Source organism: Meriones unguiculatus, chromosome 1 (genome assembly GCF_030254825.1).
Source record: "Meriones unguiculatus strain TT.TT164.6M chromosome 1, Bangor_MerUng_6.1, whole genome shotgun sequence".
NCBI classification, from domain to species: domain Eukaryota; kingdom Metazoa; phylum Chordata; class Mammalia; order Rodentia; family Muridae; genus Meriones; species Meriones unguiculatus.
In genome coordinates, this window is record NC_083349.1 from 159,497,294 (window position 1) to 159,511,601 (window position 14,308).

The 14,308-nt window shown below is 52.0% G+C and overlaps 1 protein-coding gene across 1 annotated transcript; it reads right to left on the reverse strand.

The window, feature by feature from the left end:
* Positions 1-2,734: 2,734 nt before the first annotated feature.
* On the reverse strand, positions 2,735-13,490 carry Cdc37 (cell division cycle 37, HSP90 cochaperone). The gene is made up of 8 exons (XM_021649212.2): positions 13,274-13,490; positions 5,952-6,230; positions 5,468-5,576; positions 5,259-5,374; positions 5,057-5,179; positions 4,081-4,263; positions 3,895-3,966; positions 2,735-3,302 (listed from the first exon to the last, which is right to left on the reverse strand). The coding sequence occupies exons 1-8, from the start codon at positions 13,373-13,375 to the stop codon at positions 3,147-3,149; spliced, it is 1,140 nt and encodes a 379-aa protein (XP_021504887.1). The 5' UTR covers positions 13,376-13,490; the 3' UTR covers positions 2,735-3,146.
* Between the last annotated feature and the right edge of the window lie 818 nt (positions 13,491-14,308).

A 14,308-nucleotide genomic window follows, 5' to 3' on the forward strand; every position in this document is an offset into this window, starting at 1 on the left:
TTTGCTTTGCCCTGTAAACTCGGGGCCCCAGTTCAAACCCCAACAACTGTGCAACCTCAGTGCTCAGGAGGCATGGGCAGGCCACCAGAGGCTCCCTGGCCAGCCAAAGTAACTGATGGGCGCACCTCTACTCAGTGCTCCTGAGATGGCTCGGCAGGCAATGGCAGCTGTCACCAATGGTGACATCCCGAGTTCTAGCTCCAGTGCCCGAAGCAGGGAAGCAGAGAAACAACTCCAGCTGTCTGCTGAGTCCACACGTGCTGTGGCATGGATGTTCACGGCAAACAACGAATAAGTCAATAAAATTTTTAGGCTTATTTGTGGAAATAGTTATTAAGGAAAAAAAAAAAAAGCTGGGTGTGGTGGTGCACACCTCTAATCCCAGCACTCTGGAAGCAGAGGCAGGCCAGACGGATAGCTGTGAGTTCAAGGCCAGCCTGGTCTACAAAGCAAATCCAGGACAGCCAGGACTACACAGAGAAACCCTGGGGGGAAAAAGGCTGGCCTTGAACTCTGTAGTCTTGCCTCAGCCTCCCAAGGGCATGTACCTTTATCCCGTTATGAGACAGCTCAAACTCCTGGGATAATGACACAACAAAAATACAACCTACAAGTCATTCAAACCAACTCACAACCTGTTCATCCCAGCACTAGGGAGACTGAGGTAGGCTGATTTTCACACGTTTGAGGCTAGCCTGTGCTACAGTGAGACTTAGTCTCAAAAGAAACCATGAAAGTTGGAGGAATTGCACTGTGGCTAAGAGCACTGACTTCTCTTCCAGAGGACCTGTTTCAATCCCCAGCACCCTCGAGGCTTATGATATAAAAACAAATATGTATAAAACATAAACAAGTCTAGGTGTTTTGCCTGGATGCACAACGTGCTTGGGTCCCCCGGAACCGAGCTACCTGCCTTTTAACCAGAAAGTATTGGGGCTGCAGAGCCTTTGCAGGTCGCTGCTGCCCCCTGGCGAGAAGTCATTTGGATGCAAGAAGGAAAGGCTGATGGTGACTGGAATTGCCTGCAGTCCACAGGAGGTGACAATGCCCAGGTGAGTAAGGCTGTCTGGGTGGCACGAGCTGGAGCCGGTCACAATGTTTGTGAGACAGGTTTTCACTGTGCAGCCCTGGCTGGCCTGGAATCACTACACAGACCAGGCTAGCCCAGAGATCAGCAGAGCACTACCTCTCAAATGCTGGAACTAAACATGTGCGCCACCAGCTGGTGCTGAGCTGAGACCCGAGTGTCAAGCAGCTCCAGAGAATGTGCCCTGAGAGGGTGAAGGGGCCGGACGTCTGGAACTCTCGCCTTAGACAGAGGCAGCTCCGGTGGGTCTTCTGCTGCATGCGCTCTTGTGTAGACCAGAGAACTAGCAGAGCTGGCTCCCTCTTGCCACCCGCGAGTCCTGGGAATCAAAACTGCGCCAAGCTTAGTGGCAAGTGCTTTAGTGGCTCTCTCTCATATTCCTCTACTACTCCAATGTGACCTAGGCTAGTCTGAACTTATATAGCTGAGGACAACCAGGCATGTTGTGTGTACAAGTATCTGTACTGTGGAGTCGGAGGATGCTGGGAAGCTCTGCTCTATCATGCTTCATTTTAATCCTAGTCAAGATCTCTCGCTGACTCTGAAGCAGCGAGCAAGCCCCAGAGATCCCACCTCAATCTCCAGCAGCACTGAAGCTACAGGAAGTGCGCATGGCTATGCCCAGCATCTTCCACGGTGGCTGGCATCTGAACTCGGGTGTCTCAGGCCTCTGCAGCAAGAGCTCTTACCCAGAGCCACCTTCTCAGCCACCAGCAGTAACTCAAGACCTAGGGGCCTGGGTCTTGCAGGTGTGTGCTACCGCAGCAGGGCAGGGCTTCCCGAATGCTAGGTAAGCCCTCTACCAGCTGGGCCAGTCTCGGGTCACTTAACTCATTTTCACAGAGACAGGGTCCCACTGGTCAGCCGAGCCTGGCCTTGAACTCATGACCCTTGTTTCACTCCTCCAGGGGCTGGATGATTAGGTGTGCATTGTTGTACCTTGCTGGAATGGAAACTACCACTGGACCCCAGCCTGAGCGCCATGCTCTGCTGTTTCTGTCAGCAGGGATCCTCGAAGACGCTCCTCAGGGACTAAGGAGAAGACTCAGGATGCAGAGACACTGACTGCGCCCGGGCAGCCACATGACAGGCTTCTAACCATCTGTAACTGCAGTTCTAAGAGATTCCAGCCTCTGCAGGCACTACATACACACATACATAAGACTCATACACATGAAATTTTAAAAAATCCAAATTTAAACCAGGAGTGGTTCATGCTTTTGATCTCAGCACTCAGGGAGGCAGATCTCTGAGTCTGAGGCCAGCCTGGTCTACATAGTGTGTTCAAGGACAGCCAAAGATATAGAGAAAACCTGTCTCAGAAAGACAAACACACACACACACACACACACACACACACTCAAAATAGTACACTTCTCTAGCAGAGGCAAAGGTCAGTGTGAAAAGCCACATGCACAGGCTACCCTCAAACTCTTGCCATCTTGTCTCCATGGAGTACTAGGTGAAGAGGGGAGGAAGAGGGAGGAAAAGAAGGAGAGACTGAGATAGATAAGGAGTTGGAGAGCCTCAGAAGGCCTAGGACTTTTGAACAGTGAGGGAAAGGAAAGGGCATGCCTGTCACAGGACTCTGGCTCTCCCCACCTAGGTTCCCCCACTGCCTCAAACAGCACTGAGCAGAGGCCTCCGGCACCTGGAACTGTTTATTGGGCATTGTTGCCAGTTGCAGGACAGAAAGCTAGACAGAAGAAAAACAGTGACCACAGACCCATAGGGACAGACCCTGACCAGCTGGGGACATGTGCATCCCCAACCCGGTGGACCAACCTGGCAACTGCTGCCCCTTCCCAGACCCCCAGGACTTTGGCATAATGCTGATGGGGGTGGGGAGGCTGCAGGCAGCAGAGCCCCTCAACCCGAAGCAGAGTCTGATGAGTGCTGGGGACAGGCTGGAGACGGGGGATGTGGGTCAGGCCGTGGGCCAGGATGTGAGGAGCAGCAGAAGTGAAGGAAGTCGGGAGCTAGGGGCATGGTGGCTAGGTTTCCTTTTCTGGAGAAGGGCCCGCAGAGGCCTGCAGGCGGTGGCAGTGGCTGGGGCAGGTCACGCACTGACGTCTTTCTCGTTGCCCGCTTTGGGGACGGCTTCCAGCAATGGGTCCCCGGGGCCCGCCTCCTCCCCCTCCTTGGCCTCACCAGACTTGGAGTTGGGGACCCAGAGGCCAGAATCGATGCATCGCTGCATGTGATACTTGGCATCCTGTGGGGAGAGGGAGGACAAACAGCTGAGGCTGTGCCAGGACCACAGTGGCCCCCATCCTCTGCACCTCCATCAAGGCTGGCCCTAAGCTATCCCAGGCTTCCATGCTGGCAGAAAACGACCTTGCACTCATTCCTGACAGCTCCGGAGTCCTGGGACTGCACACAGGGCAGCCTGCATGCCAGGCAAGTGCACAGCACCTGAACCGCAGCCCCAGTCCTCTTCGTGTAGCCCTGGACTCCTCAGTAGATGAAGGGTGCACAGCAGGTACTCAGCAGACAGTGCTGCTGTTAGGAGTGCTGGCCCCTTTCTAGAGAGGCCCAGAAGGGACACTATCTTTCGTTTTTTGGAACCAGAGCCCCACATACCAGCGTTGAGTGGGATGAACGATGACAGAATTGAGACCCTGTCATCTTGTTATTCTGAGACAGGGTCTCACTGAGTTGCTCTGGCTCATCTTGAATTCATCCTGTCTAAGCCTGGCCTTAAACTTACAACCCTGCTCTTAGCCTCTGGAGATGTCAGGCTTGCACCCCCAGGCCCGGACTAGAGGGCCACTCGTTGCCATCTGCTGTGGCGCTTGGGGACTCACGGTGGGATCCATCTTGCTGATGGCGTCTTGCAGCATCTGCACATCCTTCACATCAAAGCATTTCTGCAGCTCCTAGGTACACAGGGGCCAGGTGAGGGCCTGGGCGTGGGGTGGAAGGGGCAGGGGCTAGATGGGGCGCGAAGCTCACAGTTCGCCCTCCTCCCTCCTGGACCCCAGGAGCCGCACCTCAGGCAGGGACTCGTAGACCTCCACAGGGTCCAGGCCACCAGGGCCCAGCCTCTTCTTGCGCTCCTCCTCCTCATACTCCTTCATGGCCTTCTCTATTCGTAGCTTGGCACGGCCCCGCACGCGCTCCTTAAAGGCCTCCAGTTCATACTTGAAGCCCTCCATGTACTGCTGGTCAGCGGTCTGAGGACAAGGGGGGGGTGAGGCCCGGCTGCAGCTCTTGGAGGCCTTCTGAGGCTCCCCAAGGCTTTTCCTAAGCTCCACCACGGGCACCTCAAGGCATGGCCTTTGTCTCCTGTACTCAGAGGGCCTCCTACCTCGTGGGCCCATCTGCCACCGGCTAGACCCCTGGCTCAGGTCTGGTAACCACAGCCTCAGGTGCCTTCAGTAAGCTCTGACAGGGAGCTCAGTTCTTGACTGTTCTATCTGCCTGCTCTCCCAATGCTCAGCCTCTCAGGGGACCCTAGTTCAGTTCCCAGCATCCACGAGACAGCTTGCAAACACCAGCAACTCCAGCTCCAGGGATCCAATACCCTCCCATAGCCTTTGGAGACACTTGAATGCACATAAACTCACCCAAGCACACACACATCAACAACAACAAAAAGATGGATAAATACTTAAAGCAAAAAATAAAAAATCTTTAAATGGGTGAGAGTGCCTGCCATGCAAGCCTAATGGCCTGTTTGGCCTCTGGAACCCACGTAAAGGTAGACGGAGAATCACTCCACCACACTGTCGCTTTCCCTGATCATACCGGTCCACAAACGCATCACATATACATACACACACACACACACACACATACTCTATACATACATACAATTTTTTTAAAGTTGAAAAAGAAATGATTATGGCCATATTGGGCCACTGTCATCCTCGGCCACCCCACGCCCTCCTGATGGATGACCAGGAGGTTCTGACTAGGTTCCTGGTCAGCACACACACTGTGGGCTCCTTGGTAGGACATCCTTACCTTGATCTTGGTGAAAAACTGCCGGAAGCAGGCGCGGGGGTCGACCTTCAGACTCTTGGCCAGCTCCAGGATGAACTGCATCACCATGGTCTGGTGCGCCACCTGCTCCATCAGCGCACATTTCTGCGGGGACAGAGAGGTAGCGTGCCACCATGCCGCAGCGTCTGGGAGGCCTTCTGAAGCTAGGCGAGGCTGTACTCACCTCTTCCACTTCCAGGTCAATGCACCAGATAACCAGGTAGTTGGCTGTCTCCTCACACACCAGGTGGACATTGTCTGACAGGTATTTCTGGCTGTCATCCCATCGGTGGAGCATGCCTGCAGGGAAGGTTATGGGAGCATGCTGCAGAGGCCATTGGAAGCGCCTCCCTGGCCCTGACTCCCAGCCGGAGGCTCTGTGCAGGAACTTACCGAAATGTTTGATCTGTTTCTCGTACTTTTCAACGAAGGTCTTGTGCTTCTGCTCCCTTGCCTCTTCTGAGTCTTCCTCTGCCTTCTCAGGCTTGGTATTGACCATGCTCTGTGACAGGGCGAGAGGGCAAGTGGGCTGGGGCAAGGCAGGGGCGCGCCTGGGGTGCGGGGGCCGTGGCCGCCGCGCCCATCCTGTCCACATCGGAGGCGGTGGTGTCGCTAAGTGCATCAAGGTGGCGGAGGCAGGGCCGCGGGCCTTCGGGCAGATCAGAGGGTATGGATGGGCTTCATTGGCCTCCACTAGCCAAGCCCAAACTCAATCTGTCTGTCTGTCCCATCCCTCCCCTGTGGCTTTCCCAGGCTCTTATTGTTGGAATTCTTTTTCTAGTTTACAGAGATGGGGAGACAGGGTGGACACATCTAGCCTCCATCACCAAACTGCCCCAGTGTGCGCCTGACAAACCCCACTCTCGCTGGTTCCCACCTTGCTGAAGCCATCTTTGCTGAGCGTGTCCACATTCCAGGGCATGCTCTTCTCCTTCTTGCGCATGTCCTCCAGCTTCTGCTCCCAGCTCCGCTCCTCTTTGCGCAGCTGCTGCGCTTCAGCTCGCAGCCGCTCCAGCTCCACCTGGCCACTGCCCTCGGCCACCTCCAGCTCCTTCAGCTTGCGCTGGCACTCGGCCACCTTGCGCTTGCATTCCCGGCAGCCACGGTCCAGTTCCTCTTTCTCCTTCTGAAACTGCTCCATGCGTTCCACCCGGGCCTGCAAGTAGGGGCAGCCGGTCACTTAGAAGCACTACTTTAGGAGATGGGTGCGGTGGCGCTCACCATTAGTCGCAGCACCTCAGAGGCAGAGGCAGAGGCAGAGGCAGAGGCAGAGGCATCTCCTGAGTTTGAGGGCAGCCTGTTTTACAAAGTCAGTTTCAGGACAACAACGGATACACAGGGAAACTCTGCCCTGGGGGGTGGGAGGGGGTTTCATCCTGGCCCAGCAATGGCCCCTGGACTTCAATCTCTGCACTGGACTCACCTCAGGAGATGCATGTAAAGTCCTAGGCCCGGCCTCCCCAATTTCCACCCTGCATACCATGGGGAACTAGACACACCATGGGTCCACACAGCCATGTGCTACCTGCTGCTGCTAAGCTGCCACATTCTTACGGTTTTTCAAGACTAGGTTTCTGTATGTAGCAGAGAATGAACCCAAACTCCTGATCTTCCTGCCTCTCCAGTGCAAGGTACAGCACCAGGAACTGGTCATGTGAGGGGAGTAGTTAAGTCAGCAATGGAGGCTTTGTTCCACATTTTACTTTCGGGGAAAAAAGTTTGCACATACCACAGCCACATGTGAAGGTAGGCCAATGTTGGGGTGATCCTTCGTACACTGTGGAGGCCTGTCTTTGTATGCAGGCCGGGGCCGAGTGCAGTCTGGACCTTGGCATTGTTATTCTTACGGCTGAGCTCCTGCATCATGTTTTGTAAATAGTCCTCCCTCACCCTTTGATTGGCTTAATAAAGACCTGATGGCAAAGAGCTAGACAGAAGAGAACAAGTGGGGACATCTAGGACTTGGGGGAGGAGGTCGCAGCGGTTGGAGTATGTATGTCATCAGTGTGACAGGGAGAGGAACAGGTGACGGGACTGAATGAGAGAGAGGCTAGTAGCTGATTAGAAGAGTCCGGTTATTTCAGTTAGATGAGCTAGCTGCAAGGGAGCCCAAGGTAAGGCCTAAATTCTGTCTTTATTCTTCTACTGGCAGATGTGGAGGAAGCCCCGCTATAGGACAGCATGAAGAGTCCTAGGAACTGAACTCAGGTCGTCAGGCTTGGTGACGAGTACCTTTGCCCACTGGGCCATTGCTTACCATCTTGAGACATCTTGGGTTGCATCACCAGCACTTCAAACAAAACCAAAGAAAACCCCAAGTGGCCATGGTGAAACACTGCTGTAACCAAGCACTCAGGGAAGCTGAGGCAAGAAGACCTACCTACCAGGCCTGGCTAGGCCACTCAGCAAAACCTGTCTTGAAATAACATTTAAGGTTAGGCATGGTAGCAAATGCCTTTAATCCCAACAATGGGTAGATGAGAGGCAGGAGGATCTTTCAGTTAAAGGTTGCTCTGGTCTATATAGTGAGATTCTGCCCCAAAATAAGTACGGCTGGAGAGATGGCTCAGCGGTTAAGAGCACTGACTGCTCTTCCAGAGGACCCTGGTTCAATCCCCAGCAACCCCATAGCAGCTCAAAACTGTCTGTAACCTATTTCAGGGGATCTGACACTCTCACATAGACATACATGCAGCCAAAACACCAATGTACATAAAATAAAAATAAATAAATAAAATAAGTAAATGAAATAAAATAAATTTTAGGGCCAGTGAGACAGTTCAGAAAATACACTGGCTGACAGGCCTGATGAGCAGTTTCATCCCTGAAATTCACATGGTGGAAAGAGAATCAACTCCCCCAAGTTGGCCTCTGACCTCTACATGTGCACTGTGACATGGGTATACACACACACACACACACACACACGCAAAATTAAACAGATAAGTAAATTAAATTCGCCAAAGATACCTCACTTTCCAAGCATCTGAGCTGGAGAAAACCATTTCTATTTATTTATTTAGGGTTTTTTGAGACAGGGTTTCTGTGTGTAGCCTTGGCTGTCCTAGAACTTACTTTGTAGACCAGGCTGGCCTCAAACTCAGAAATCCAACTGTCTCTGCCTCCTACTAAGATTAAAGGTGTATGTGCCACCAAGTCCGACAAAAAAGCCCACGCTACACAGTTCTGTATGTCTGTGGATACACAGCTTTGTGTGAGTGTGTGCACTTATTTTGCAGTCCTAGAGGCTGAACTTAGAGTTAGGTGCTACACACACCCTCAGCCGTTTTATTAATGCTTTTAACATGCATGTATGTGCATGTGTGCACACACACAAGACCACAGCACAGGTATGTAGATACCACAGGACAATGCCCAATTCCTGAGGATTTCAATTCAAATCCTTTACATGCTGAGCCCTTTCGCCAGCCCTATTTTGTCTTTTGGAAGAGTCTTGCTATGTAGTCTAGAACTTGCTATGTAGCTGAGGCTAGCCCTGAACCTTTGGTGAAGCTCCTGCTTCTTTATGCCTAGGGATGGAGTGGCATGTACCACCATGACCAGCTTTGCACTTTAAGACAGAGCCCCTCGAAGTTGCCCAGGCTAGATCAGAACTCACTTGGTAGTCTGGACAGTTCCTGCTCTTGCAATTTTCTTGCCTCAGCCTCAAGAACAACCAAGATGACAGGTCTACACTAACAGGCAGGGCACAAAGGTATTATTGGGTAACACATGTCACGATTCATTTATTCAGAGACAGGGATCAGCCATCCCAGGACTGAGATTTCAGGTGTGTGTAACTTCACCTGCCTCTGGTGTAATTTACTGAACACTGCACTGAGAATGAAAAGTGGAACCAACATACACGAATGTTTGAACACTGGAAGAAAAATCCTATCTTCAGGGGCAAAAGGAAAAGGGTTCAGCAGGAACCCCAAGCCTGATAACCTGAGTTCAATCCCTGGGATCTACATGGTAGGAGAGAGCCTAACTCAAGTTGTTCTCCAGACATGCATGTTGGGTGCATGCATAAAAGAACTCTCTTTCTCACACGCACAGACACAATTAAGAAAAAAAAAAATCAAAGCACTGAGGTAAGGACCATAGGACAGTGGAGACTATAGATGACTACAGTGAGAATGCTTTCAAAGGGAGACGGTTCCCAGAGAAGAGTACTTGTGCCAGGATGAGACCTGAGTTCAGATCCCCAGCACTCAAAAAAAAAAAAAAGGTGCTGCCCGTAGCACTGTACTGTCAGGAGACAGGAGCCGTTCTCTCTAGCTTAGCTCCAGAATCAGTGAAGACCCAGTCTCAAGGGGATGAGCAGTGTCGAAGCAGGACACCTGACCCCCTCCTCCTTCCTCTGTATGCAAGCCTGCACACATGACAACAGAAGTCCCCAGGGACAGCAGCCCGGGCCTGTGTCATGTTCTCCTAAGGGCTCTGAGGTCAGCACCTCACGGGCCCCGGGCAGCCGCAGGAAGGTGCCAGGCTGCTGGCTTCTGGCAGACAAGTGTCCTCTGAGTAGCTGCCGAATGGAGGGGCAGCAGGAGGCTGACCCAGGCACATGCGACAGGATGATAGGGTATTCCTGACAAAAGCAACACTGAGGTTCTCAGAATTGTGACACCATATATCTCACTGGAAGGAGCCAGAAGAAACCCCACATAGCACACATGGGTCCAGAGCCTAGGAGGTGGCTGAGAACTCACCTGACCCCTTCTCAAACCTTCACATCTTTTTTCTGGTGGGAGTTCTACCAGGGACTGAACCCAGCACCCCACACCATTCCACAGGTGGCCTGCTACTAAGCTGCACAGAGTGTCTGTAGTTTATAGTTGTACGTGGTGTCTCCTTATGCTGCCCAGGCTGGCCTGACCTCACTCTACAGGGTGGAAGTGGGCCTTGAATTTGTGATATCCTGCCCCCGCATCCCCAAGGCCTGCACCACCAAGCAGAGCAGGATCTTTTTTTTTCTCAAATTTTATTTAGATTTAATTAAATTTTTTCCCCTGAGACAGGGTTTTTCTGTGTAACCCTCACTGTTCTGGAACTCGCTTCGTAGAAGAGGCTAGCCTCAACCTCAGAGATCCAACTGCCTCTACATCCCGAGCGCTGGGGTTAAAGGTGTGCGCCACCACTGCCCAGCTAATTTCAAGTTTTAATTTATTGGGTACATAATGGTAGGAACAGATTCGTGCCACAGTGTGTATGTGGAGGTCAGAAGGCAACCTGTAGCTGTCAGCTCTCTTTCTACCACGTGAGTAACAGGAATCAAGCTCAGGCCATCAGGCTTGGTGACCAGTGCCTTTATCCACTGAGCTACCTTGCTGGGCCCATGCTGTTTATTTTTAGACAGGGGCTCATGTAGCCCAGGCTGCTGGCCTCCACTTGTTATGAGAGCTTTGAATTCCTGATTCTTCTGTTTCTATTTCCCAAGTGCTGGAATGACAGCACGATCACATCTGGTTTCAAATTTGTTTGGAAACCACAAGGTATACCTAAACAGTGATGACAGGAACTATTATCCCAAGGGAATCAGTTGTTGGATACTGGGAAGATCACACCAGCCCTATGGAGCACATTCTCAGGAAGACTGAGGCACGAAGCAGAGAAACAGAGCTCTGTAAGTCAGAGCACATCAGGGTCACAGACCTGCAGTGTGAACCGTCGGGCCTCTCTGTGATGGGATCCAGCCCCATCACAGACAGATGCTGACAGTGGTTCGGTTAGGATGTGCGCCAGAGCCTGCTTGTCCTCCCACGTGTGCTGGGGCACAGAGCCACCTCCCTCCTCAGCATCACAGCCATAGCAGCGGAGACAGGAAACATTCTGCACCAACAGAGGGGAGGCCCCCCTCCCACCCAGAAGGCCCCAACTGTTCTCCACGCAGCGGGAAGACGAAGCTCTCCATCCAGCAGAAATAAGCGTTCCCGAGAATAGTTCTCCAGGCTGCAGCGCTCTTCAGGGCTTCCTAACACAATGCTATGTGCGGGCTGTGCTGGCGCTGCTGCCACACACTGGTGGCGGCCTGGCAGGTGGCCTCCCCAGGAAACTGGAAGGAATAGGTGTGTAGGTGGGAATGGGGAGCCAAATGCTGGATGTGGAGGATGGGGAAGGACCTTCTAGGAGCTTCCCTCAGGAGGGTGGAGTGCCAAATTCCTAAGTGGAAACTACCTGCCCTCAGCTCCAGAGTATAACAAGCTCAGGGGCCAATGAGAGAGCTCAGTGGGTAAAGGCCTGCTATCAAGAACCCACATGGGAGGAGGGAACAGATTTCAGCCAGTTATCCTGACAGCCACAAGGGTACCACAGCACATACATGCACATTTACACATACACAAGTATACAAAGGAATAAAATGTAATTTAAACATAGATTATAACACATACAGGTACATAGGTATGTATGCTTTAATTTAGGGCTGCAGGTTAGGCCTAGGTTATTGCTGTGCTAGGGATGGAACCTTAGGACCTCCACAAGCTAGACAAGTGCTGTAACACTAACCTACATCCCCAGGCCACCCTCAGGTCTTGGCAGTAAACTACTGGCCTGTGGGCAATGCTGGCAGAAGGGGAGTGGACAAGCATAGCATACTCACTCTAGGGATTCTAAGGCCTTAATCTGGGGGATCTGTTCTGGACAGATAAAAAAAAATGTGTAGAATTTTATTTAATTCCCTTGGTTGTTGACAAGATCCCAAGAAGCCCATGCCAGCCTCAAACTTACTGTGTGGCTAAAGACTTTGAATTTCTGAAACTAATGCTTCTATCTCCTCAGTGCTGGGACTACAAACCTGTCCCACCATGGCTAGTTTTTTTTTTTTTTTTTTGAGACAGGTTTTCTCTGTGTAGCTTTGGCAGTCCTGGACTCACTCTATAGCCCAGGCTGGCCTTGAACTCACAGCGATTCAGCCTGCCTCTGCAGCTCTGAGTGCTGGAATTAAAGGTTCATGCCACCACTGCCTGGCTACCTGTTTGTTGAATTTTCAATGATGGCCAAAGTTTATACAGGAGCCAGGGTATGAAGGAAGGGGGTCCACTAGAAGGAGCAGAGGTTCTGGAAGGAAGTGAAATGGGTGGGGTTTCCTGGAGTCTACAGGAGGTGAGAATAAGGAAAGCCACTAGAACTGGATAATGGGCAAGAGTGAAGCTGGAGGTCAAAGGCAGGGGAGAAGGGGGCTCCAACACTGAAGTCTCTAGAGGGGTTCTGGTCTATACTCCAGGGACAGGGCTCCTGGGCTGGGGAATCGCAGCTGCAAGCTAACACGGATCAGAAAATTGAGGGTAGGACACAGCCCTTATTTAGTTCGGGAGTTGGAGGTCTCTGGGCCTGAACAGAAATTTGTGCCTAAGATCCTGGGAAGTAGATGCCACAATAAAAAGTACTGTGGATCCAGACTCTAAAGGGCGAGGAGAGGCAGAAGGGGCACGTTCCATCAGAAGTGGGTGCAGGGCTAGGATACGGGATTACCCAACAGAATCTGGGTCTGGACTCTGATAAAGAATTCTGAGGAAGAACAAAAGGTTCCACATAGGATAATGGGTACTCCTACACAGAAAGGTCAGCTTGGAGGGAGTCTAGACTCTGATTAAAGTGTTAACAGCTGATATGATGGCTCAGGGTGTACAACTTGTGGCAAAGTGGGGTGACCTGAGTTCCATACCCAGTTTCTACGTGGTGAAAGGAGAGGCCCAACTTCTGCAAGTTATCTTTAATTTTCATATGCATGCTGTGACACACACACACACAGGAACACAAACTACAAAAAGTAAACTAATAAACACACAAATAAAAGAGAGCGGAGGAGGAAAGCCCAGAGATGACGGTAAAGAGTTGGGGTTCCCACTGATCCAGGAGTCCTGGGATGGAATTTAAAAGTCCAGTTCTGCATGATGGCACATGTCTTTAATCCCAGCACTGGGGAGGCAGAGGCAGGAGGACCTCTGTGATCGGTGAATTAAAGGCCAGGCTGGTCTACTTAGCAAGTTCCAGGTCAGGCAAGGCTACACAGTGAGACTTTGTTTCAAAGAAAAAGAAAAGAAAAGAAAAAGTTTAGATTGTGGAACCTGAGGCTCCAGATGTCACTAATTGAGATCTCCCCGACCCCCGCGCCAGGGCGGCCTGGGTAAGAGGTCAGAACTCTAGAGCGGGAGGTCCCGGGAGTGGGGGGAAGGGGATGCGAACGCACAGCCCCACCTGGTGCCGCCAGCGGAAGAGGCTGGCCGTGTCGATGTTGGGGTGCGTCTCGTCCTCATCGTCCGACACCTCGATGTGATCCCAAACGCTATAGTCCACCATCTTTGCCTCAGAGGCCCGGACTGGCTCCCGGCTCTCCACAAGGCCGGGCGATGAACAGGGACCCACAAGGGCTAGAGAGTCCGCTCGCAGAGCCCCGCCCCTTCCGCTTCCGCTCCGGGGCGCCGCGCACGACGGCCCCGCCTAGCGTCGACGCGTGACGTCACGTCCTTAGCAACGGGAAATGTGCGGCGCTGACAACCGGAGGTTGTTCTTAAAGGAACCAGAGCACGTGGCGCGGCCTTCTCAAGTTCCCGCCTAGCCCAGACTGAGCATCCTTTTGGGACAAAAAAGTTAGTCGCCTTGGGCGTGGTGGCTCACTGTTATCCCAGTACTCGGGAAGCAAAGGCAGACGCCCCCTCTTGCCTCTGCCTGCCCTGGGGCGCTATGTGGTGCACAGACATATTTGTGGGCAAAACGTCAACACACGTAATTTTTTGTTTGTTTGTTTTGAGAGGCTTTCTCTAACAGCCCTGCCTGTCCTGAAACTCCCTTTGTAGACCAGGCTGGCCCCAAGCTCAAGAAGATCCGCCTGCCTCTGCCTCCCCTGCGCTGGGATTAAAGGCGGGGCACGGAGCCTGGCTCACGTAATTTTTCTTTTAAAGGATGTTTGCCCTTAAATTTGTTTTTGGTTTGTTTTTGTTTTTTCGAGACAGGATCTCACTATATAGCTCTGGTTGTATGCCGGATTTTTTTTTTGTATTATTTGTCATTTGTTTGCTTATTTTTTGAGATCGGGTTTCTCTGTAGCCCTGGCTGTCCTGGAACTCTGTAGACCATGCTGGCCTCAAACTCTCTATCTATCTATCTATCTATCTATCTATCTATCTATCTATCTATCTATCTATCTATCTATCGAGACCCCGTTTCTCTGTGTAGCCTTGGCTGTCCTGGAACTCACTCACTCCCTTCGTAGACCAGGCTGGCCTTGAACTC

Excerpts from the sequence above, each read along its gene's own strand:
- Cdc37 (XM_021649212.2), bottom strand. The coding sequence starts at position 13,375 with ATGGTGGACTATAGCGTTTGGGATCACATCGAGGTGTCGGACGATGAG. Across the intron at positions 5,577-5,951 it reads GCAAAGATGGCTTCAGCAAG|AGCATGGTCAATACCAAGCC; the intron begins GTGGGAACCAGC and ends GCCCTGTCACAG. Across the intron at positions 3,967-4,080 it reads TCTACGAGTCCCTGCCTGAG|GAGCTGCAGAAATGCTTTGA; the intron begins GTGCGGCTCCTG and ends CTGTGTACCTAG.